The sequence below is a fragment of the Pterocles gutturalis genome, unplaced genomic scaffold (assembly GCF_000699245.1).
Source record: "Pterocles gutturalis isolate BGI_N339 unplaced genomic scaffold, ASM69924v1 scaffold22930, whole genome shotgun sequence".
In the NCBI taxonomy this organism is placed as follows: Eukaryota; Metazoa; Chordata; class Aves; order Pterocliformes; family Pteroclidae; genus Pterocles; species Pterocles gutturalis.
In genome coordinates, this window is record NW_010146468.1 from 18,424 (window position 1) to 27,682 (window position 9,259).

Here is a 9,259-nt window from a genome sequence, read left to right on the forward strand (position 1 = left end):
GAGTTGTTCTATTAGACTGAAAAGATAATTTTTCTAGAATTCTGAAAGTACAGAACAGTACAGTTGATTTGCTTGCATCCTATGGACTCAAAACTTTGAAAGCAAGATACATTCTGCAAAATTTAGGTTCCATGTTCAAGGCTGACAGGTTGTTTTTCTCTTAAAAAAATAATTAAAAAAAACCCCACCACCAACCAAACCACACACAACCCCTGCCTTGCCTCCTGCAATGAAAAAACACCACACACATACCAAATACACAGAACAAAGTTGCTGCTAAGTAAACAGCCCTGAAAGGCAACAGCCAACAGGGCACATACCTGTATAGTTATTTTATGCATATAAAACTCATAAGTAAATAAATGATGTATAAAGAAAAAAAGCACTTGCAGTTGAATCCTGAAGGAAATGGGTTATAATTTTACAGACGTATTCAACTGTGCTCAACTATAGGCAGACATGAATAAATAATTTTTAGCCAGCCAGTCATGTATTTTCATAAGCTTAAATCCAATAGATAGTGGAACTGAGATGCTGTTCAAGCCTAGATTCATTCAGTATACCCGTACTAAGGTACAATTTGTCACTGAAGTGGCTAAATTAAGCGTCTCCTGATTCAAATCTAAGCCATAAGTGTTCTCCAAATATCCAGTGTACTATCAGTATACTTCAAATTTCCAGTTGGTGTGGGAATTCCTCACAAGATGCAACTGCAGCACATAGAGTCTGCAGATAGTTTAATTTTCTAAAAGACTCTTTTCTAGGAGATGATTATGAAACAACAGGAAAACAAAACCAGAAGTAAATAAAGAGCTCCTGCAGATCTCATCACATCTTCTGTTCAATGTGTAAATACTAAAAGGCATTTCTCAGCTCACACAGAAGCTGTACGAACAGCATTTAATGTAACTGCTTTAAAAGTTTTCCACTATTCTACAAAGAACACAATTGTTGTGTTCTACTATATTTAATCATTTTCACAAGATGAAGTATAACATCTCATAAAAATGAGACATGCAGGCAGGAGTTCAGTACCTTGACAATAGTGTATGGGGGAGCTGAATGTTTTCAATAGTCGTCTTTTTTGGATTCCACTGTGATTCTATAGGGTTAGCTGCTGCTAGAATAGATGTGCGAGCGTTCAGTTGGCAAATAATTCCAGCCTGTCAAAATGAAAAACATTTCTGAAACCAGCTGCAACTCTGTGCCACCAAAACTTCCCCCTCCCCCAACTTCATGAGATCACCAGTGTTATTAAATGGGTTCTTTAGTAAAAAACTGCATTGCAGAGGCCTTTTACAGTAAAGCAAGTACAAAAGCACCTGGAAATATTACAATTTGCTACGAAAGCCATATTCCTTTTGTAAGTCAACAATTACATGTAGTTACATAATCTAGAATTTGACAACAGAAAAGTGTAATCCTTTGTTGTTCTGTTTGGTTTCAGCTGCCTAGCATACACCGTGCTTGGTGGAAAGAACCTGGAATTAAACAGATACTTGCCTTTGCGATGGAGAGAGTCTGTTGTTCCATTACTTCGTGTAGTACTGATCTTGTGCTTTCATTCATTTTATCAAACTCATCGATGCAGCAAATGCCATTGTCACTAAGTACTAAAGCACCCGTCTGAAGAACCAGTTGCCGTGTTTCAGGATCCTTCATCACATATGCAGTAAGACCAACGGCACTTGAGCCTTTGCCGGATGTATACTGGCCTCGAGGAACCAGGTTATACACATACTGGAGCAGCTGCGATTTACTAGTACCAGGATCACCACAGAGAAGAATGTTGATCTCGGCACGAAAATTGCCTCTTCCTGTGTTAGTAAAATCCTTTCTTGATCCCCCAAAAAGCTGAAGCAGAATACCCTGTAAAAATACTCTCTTTAAAGATCACAACATCACCTCTTGCATAGCTAACAGAGCAAATAGAACTGTTGAACTGAAACATGTAATAAGCTGAAACACTGATAACATTAACACAACTCAGACATGAAAGAAAACACTTAGAAGTTTTTAAGTCTTTAAAAAGGGTTCATTCTTTAGAGATATCCTCAATTTCCAGTTAATTACAAACATGTAGTTAAACTGCTAGGTCCTACAAACTCAGCTTCTAATAAAAGTTTGAAATTAGAATTCTTCCAAAACTATTCTGATTATATATGAAAAATTTTGATAACAAATTCTGATGACAATAGGAAAGCCAGAACAAACTATTGTTTTCCCTAAGGCTATGTTTACTCTAGGAACCAAAGTACTATTATCTCTTTCATATCATTAGAAAAGTGCCATTTTTACCAGCCTTTTAGTCAAGACTAATCAAGTATCATTTTCTTTTCAGGAAAACTGCTTTACTGCATTTCATAACATTACTTCAATAGAAGTTCTTCACTTGCACATAAAGATTAAGGTTTTATTTAATCAGAATTTACCAACAATTCATTTATATTTCCTAAAGAAAGCATATGCTTGCAGTGTTAGTAAGTAAATAAATGTAACTAACTTCGAATATTTTTAAAGTACTGGAATTATTAGTACAAACATATGCTTTTAATGTTATCAGTTAGCTGGAATAATCAGGGAGGCTTTTTTTTCCCCCCCTTTTCAAATTTACTAGATTAAAAAGTCACCATTTCCCAGTATCTTTTTCCCCACTCAAGCAGCATATATATGCTAGAAAGTCAGTGAAAAGAAGTGATAGTGACGACAGCTGGAAGCAGCAAGGAAGTTGTACGCTACTTCACGTAAAGCCTCTGCACCATTTCTTACAGCACAGGAACCTTGCAGAGGCACAGAGAGAGCTATTTCTATTAGTTCTGTTCTCATTCACTGAGAACAACTTGCAAAGGCTAGTAAAGCATGTTCAGTAGTTACAACTCTGACCTGCCCCGCTATATTTTCCTCAAGGCCCCTAACACAGAGAATTAGTACTCCACTGCATGGGGCTTCAAGCACTTTCAAGTATTAAATATAAAAATTTTGTATGTTGCTGTGAAGAGACTTGGGTTGGAACCTGAAGAATCTCCCTTGATGAAGGGTCCCCAGCCTTCCTCAACTCCACCCACTACACTTGATGTTCCTTATTAGTGTGGTGAGGACTAACAACAAATGGAATAGTCGTTATTGTATTTCCATTTCAGTGGGAAATCATATGGTTTTGAATTCAACTTCTAGCCATTTCAGAAACCTGTGAACTATAATAATGTATAACTCTATAAAGAAAAAACAAAGGAATATATGTGAAGAGGACTGTTTGGTGTCTGACATTACCTTGAGACCCACTACTGACTGTAGTTTTTGCAGTGATAAAGTTGTAGTACCTCAGTTGAATATTTTACTGGAACCAGTCCCTTCTTGGATACATCTAAGGAATTGTTTTGACATCCCAAAAGCCACGGTCAAACAAATCTCATTTCAAAGCTACTGTTCTCTTGTGGATGCTTCTTCTCAGCAATCACTATGTTACAGTTACTTACTTTTCTTTCATCAGCAGTAATCTGAACATTCAATAAATGTTCAAGATGCATCCTGCAATTAAATCTTCGCTGTTCTGCTGTCTTCCTACCTTTTCAGCATCTTCCCTCTAATTAACACTCCTTAATACCATGAAAAGAATTATGATACACTTACAACCAACTCCGTCCTGACAAGACCATGGCATTTTAAGACTGCTCAAGATAAAGTTTTTTTGAATTTTGAAGCCTCATTTTTATAACAAACAATCATTACAAATGTACTTGCATATAAATAAATACATGTCTTACAAGAGAAATATAGAATTTTTCACCTTTTTGATATCTTCATGCTCGTAGATACTTGGGGCCAATGCTGAAGAAAGTCTCTCATAGATGTCCGTTTTTTTAGAAAGCTCTTTTAGAATTTCCACACGTTCCTCTGCAAATATTTTTCGCTCCGTTTCCTCATCAACGCCATGCAGGCGTTTTGCATCTGTCTTGCGATAGTGTATGACATCAATGTGGGTCTTATAGACGGATTTTACACTGCTGACCCTTGGATTAAGTCGAATTGGGGCTGCCCTGTAGATACCTAAATGCAATTTTTAATCACAGCATTAGATATGAAGAATCATGATAATTCCAAAACATGAAAACTTTAAATGTTCCCATAAAAAGTAAAGCTTTTCAGAACAGCCTAAATACTTTAGTCAGTTTATTTCCCAGTACGAGTAAGTCATGTCGAAGTCAATGAAACATATTTAAGATATCTAGACTATTTTTGCAGGTACATATATGTTTAATATTTCTATCACAACTGTTCTCAACCAGGAAAATGCTTAAGCATTTTTGAAAAAAATTAAGGGTTGATGCTTTTGAAACTTGTGCTCTGATGTCTAAAGTCAGCATTTCCCCCTTTTATAAGTGACAAGTTTAATAATAGATTTCTAATGTGTCTCTAACTGCTAGCAGTAGAGTGGTTGCTTTAAAGCAAAGTGGTCTATAAAAACATGGTTGCAGTATCACAAGACTTACTCTACATTACCACTCTCCTGACAGCAGACACTACTGAAGATATTGCCTCTTCCTCACCTCCACTCTCAGAATGACTGAATCATCAAGGTCAGAAGGGACCTCTGGAGATTGTCCAAGTACAACCACAGGCTCAAGCTGGAGTCAACTAGGAAAACGCTGCTAAAGACCGTGTCCAGTCAAGTTTGGATACATCTAAGGACACAGACCCCACACAGCCTCTCCAGGCATCCTGTGTCAGGGCTCGACCCCTCAAACAGTGAAGAACTCTGGAATTCGCTGTATTTCAGCTTGGGCCCACTGCCTGCCACTGGGCACCACTGAGAAGAGTCTGGCTCTCTCTTCTAGACACCCCCCTGCCCACCCATCACCAAATCAGGTATTTATAAATTGTAAGATCCCTCCGAGCCTTCTCTCCATCAGGCTGAGCAGTCCCAGATTGCACAGACGTTCTGTGTATGATAGAGGCTCCAGTCATCATCATGGCCCTTTGCTGAATTCACTGCATTATGTTCATGTCTCCCTTGTTCTGAAGAGCCCAGACCTGGACACAGCACTCCAGCTGTGGCCTCACCAGTGCTGAACAGAGGGGAAGGATCACTCCCCTCAACCTGCTGGCAATGCCCCTCCTAATACCACCCAGGAAGCTCTTGGCGCCACAGTCATATGGTCTATCAAGCACTGCTTCCTTCCAGTTTTGCTTTTTTCTGCAAGTTTGCTAAGGGTGCACTCTGTCCAAGTCCATCAGTGAAGATACCGGTGTTGGCTGCAGTATTGACCCCTGGGGTACACCCGTGGTGACCCCCCTCCAGCTGGACGTTGTGCCACTGATCATAATGCTTTGGGCCCAGCAGTTCTGCCAGTTAAATCCATCTCCCTGTCCACTTATCTACCTGTGCCCCGTCACTTTGTCTGAGGATATTATGGGAGACAGTGATGAAATCATGCCTTGCTGAAGTCAAAATAAAGAACATCCACTGCTCCAGTCATCTCACTGTAGAAGGTTGCTAAACCCTGTAAATCCATGCTGACTACTCTCAATCACCTTCTTGTCCTTCATATGGTTACAAATGGTTTCCAGGATTATTGGCTCTATCAGCTTCCCAGGGCTCAAGATGAGGTTGACCGGCCTGTAAGTTCCCCAGGTCTCCTCCTTGCCGTAGGAGTGACACTGGCTTTATCCCAATATCTTAGCCAGTCACCATGACTTCTCAAAGATAACTGAGTGGCCTTGCAAAGACAGTGGCCAGCTCCCTCAGCACTTGCAGGTACATGCCATCAAGCCCCTTTATAAACAGTTAAGATCAGTGTAAAAGGAGGATGCAAATACTCCAACCAAATTTTACCTGTCACATTAACTCTATCGCCTGGCTGAACTTTATCAACAAGGTCATTGTGAGCAAACAGCGCGACCGTATGCGGCGTCTGTCCAGCTGGCATATCCTCAGGAGACTCCTGCAGTTTGATCTAGGCAAAAACACTTAAGTTTTAATTTCAAAAAAGCAAAGCTTTTCCGCAGAGCATACAACAGAATCTTGTATTAGCAGAGTCTTCAGCACCATTCTGAATCAGGAACATTGCTCAAGAACAAAATACCCCCACCCAAACAGCAAAACTGATTACTAATAAAAAGCTATTACGAAAAAGAGGATTCTGCTGGCTGATAGTGCTGTTACAGGCAACGCTCTTCTGGTCCAGATAGAAGTGGACATACTACATATAAAGGGGCTGCCATACACAAACACGAAGATGTGCACATACTTCATTTCATCCTTTTAAAACATTTCTTCTTCAAAGTAGACTTACCCTTTTGCTAAGTTGTTTCACCTGTTTCATGTTCCAGAACACTTTTCCCTTTTCAAAACATTCAGTCTCAAGATGTATACATTAATGCTGTTGATGATATTAGGGGGTGGGGGAGCAAAAACTAGGAACTGTTTCATTTGAGCCAGTACCTAAGGAGAACGTACCATCTGTTTGTCAGAGAACATGGATCGATTGTGAATCAGTGCCATACTGTGCGTCGTGTTACAGTTCTTGCATACTGATGGTTCAGCAATCCTGCCACGATCGATTTCTACTCTGGTGGTGAAAGCGCAAACCTGGCATTTAAAGAATGCTTCCTGCATCTCGGGAATTAACTGGGAGCTTCTGATGACCATACCACTGATGGTGATAAGTTGATCAATATCTACAAAATACAGAGACTCGTGTCATCACTTCAGAATCTTAAAATTTAAAATAACCTTCAAATTTCATATTATGTTAGTTTTTAGGTGGGAGGTAGATTTTTTTGTCAAGTACTAGTATTTTGTCTAAAACAAAGCAAAAAGAAACATTAGTGCATAGGACAAATGTTCTAATTTACAGAGTATTTACAGAAAAGAAAGAATCCTTCACACTTGCAGAACTAAGAGCATGAGTAACTCATGCCAGGAAATGTTTCCTCTATGGATAGATTATTCTGCATTTGGGCTCAAGAGCATTTGCTTCTGAAACAGACATATAAATAAATGACATTGTCTGGATGGCCCAAAAGTACAGTTTTATATGGTCTTAATGTAATTCTGTATTAACCTTCAATAAGTTTATATAAATCCTTAAGATTCTTTTCTAACATGGTAATCAAAAGTTTACCTTCAGGGTTTAGACTTCTCATATTCCTAGTCTTCAGTGCATTATAAGGCCTTACTTGAATTTGATGTTCTAATATTGAATCAGGGTAGTGATCGAAAAAGATCTCATTGGCAGCCATGTCAAATGTTGGGATAACTTCCTATGTAAAATTGTTAGAAACAGTTAAGCTAAGAGGTTAAAAAAAAGAAAAAAGAAATCATAGAGTGAAATATTTTTGCATAAAGCATTTCATATGCTGCTGATTGGCCAGGAATGACTAGAAGTTATCCCAGCTGAGCATTTTCCTACACAACAGGAAACCTGCTGTTTAGATGGTTTATTCAGTTGAGTATTGCAAAGGAAAAAAAAAAAAAAAGACACACTGTGTGTTGTCATTTCCCAGCTAATGTTACATGTATGACATACCCACTGTAATATCTACCATCAAGTTTTAACTACTATGAAACAAGACATTTTATATTAAGTAAAATAAAGATGACAGAGATTACACTGAATATGCGAAGTACAGATTGCATTTAAACAAACAATACAAGCCAGAAATATGAAAGGGCCATTTGAGAGCCAGGAAACAAGCGCACTACTTCACCTGAGGATAGCAGATCAATTGCCTGTAAAGATTTTCATCAAATGATCTTAGATGGTCACAATTTACATTAAGGAATGGTTCTCCAACCATATTGATCTGCAAGATATTTGAAAAGAAATCTTTAGCTCAATGGCACAAAAGACTAAAAAATAAAAGTTAGATTTCACTGTGTTACAAATACCTCTTCAAGTCGTTGCATATAGCGTGGCTTATTAAGATCTAAGCCAATGTCTTCATCCTCTTTACCTAGCGGATCAACGAAACGCTGAAGAAATCTCTGAATGTTAGAGGCAACAAGGAGACAGAAGGGAAAGGTGGGCAGAATTTAGTACAAACACCTACTAGTTTGTATCAGATTCAAATAGTATTTGTTTAAATCAAAACAGCTTTAATTTAAAAAAGGAAAAAACCAGTTGTTAACCTACCTGGAATTTTTCTTTGCATGAGGCTACATTAACATCTGTTCCCCAAATAACAAGCCTTTGTCCAAGAGATTGGTCGGATGCTAACACATCGTCAGCTGGCTGCATCAAAGCAAATGAAGCATAAACAAAATATGCATACAGTTGTTTAAAGATAAGTTGTCACGTACAAAATCTGAGACATCTACCTACCCCATCCGAGTGCAAATCGACTTCTCTGGCTTTACGGACAGACCCAAGATCCGGCCTCTGCCTAACTGGAGTTCCTCGTACACCACTTCGTGGAGTACCTTCTACCCTGGAGCTGGGTGTGCCGTAAGTCAGAGGTGAACTGATATCGAAGTCAAGAGGAATAGCTATAAAAAAATATTTTGTTATGATTATCAAGACATCTTATGTTTAGAGCAGACTAAAATTCAGCCTCTGCATTTGTCTCATCATTCTTTTAACTCTGCTGTCACAAAATGAGTAGCATCAGTGAATTCCAGTGTTTTGTTAAAACAGAAACAATAAAGATGTTGCAAGCCTCCCTAGAACTTTTCTTTGCATTGATGTGTCTTCTGAAAGATCACAAGTTCTAGTACAGCTTTGCTAGAAAGCTTGAAAGCGGTGCTGCATTTTAAAACTACATTGGTGTTCAAGGATAAAAAAGTCAAAACATAGCATTTTAGATGAAACACATTTTTCAGTATTTTTGGGATTGTAAAACAAGTGACATGACAATTACCAGCTACTGCAACTAAAAACAACCCTATTTATAAAAAGCCTTTCTTGCTTTGATGGCAATCAAATTATTTCTGCATTAATAATTTGACTGGTTTATTTAGTTTTCTAGAATACATAACTCCCATGATAATGTGAAGTTACAACAGCAGATGTTCCTATGTTCCTGCACTCTTCACTATGCTCAACTCAAGTAAGAAACCTGAGACTAAACTTTTTTTTTCCTGGAGTATTTTTCAGCCAGGTCCATTGGCTCACACAGCCCCCAACCCCCCGGGGGACACCGGGGCACCCCCGCAGCCAGCGCCGGCGGGAGCGGCGCTGCCCAAGCCCAGCGTACCGGAGTGGCGGAACTGCGGGGGGCTGGAAAAAAGGGCATCGGGGGCGCCGGGGCTCTGCACGTC

At 39.0% G+C, this 9,259-nt stretch overlaps 1 protein-coding gene across 1 annotated transcript in view; it reads right to left on the minus strand.

Moving 5' to 3' along the window:
- MCM4 (minichromosome maintenance complex component 4) overlaps positions 1 to 9,256 on the minus strand; it is a gene marked incomplete at its 5' end in the record, with an annotated part of 11,224 nt that extends 1,968 nt beyond the window's left edge. The window contains 11 exons of the mRNA XM_010085762.1: positions 1,036 to 1,163; positions 1,504 to 1,869; positions 3,788 to 4,047; positions 5,834 to 5,954; positions 6,458 to 6,678; positions 7,125 to 7,263; positions 7,711 to 7,806; positions 7,892 to 7,987; positions 8,136 to 8,234; positions 8,325 to 8,488; positions 9,196 to 9,256. Coding sequence (XP_010084064.1) covers positions 1,036 to 1,163; positions 1,504 to 1,869; positions 3,788 to 4,047; positions 5,834 to 5,954; positions 6,458 to 6,678; positions 7,125 to 7,263; positions 7,711 to 7,806; positions 7,892 to 7,987; positions 8,136 to 8,234; positions 8,325 to 8,488; positions 9,196 to 9,256 — 1,751 coding nt within the window. The remainder of the gene's footprint in view (positions 1 to 1,035; positions 1,164 to 1,503; positions 1,870 to 3,787; positions 4,048 to 5,833; positions 5,955 to 6,457; positions 6,679 to 7,124; positions 7,264 to 7,710; positions 7,807 to 7,891; positions 7,988 to 8,135; positions 8,235 to 8,324; positions 8,489 to 9,195) is intronic.
- Between the last annotated feature and the right edge of the window lie 3 nt (positions 9,257 to 9,259).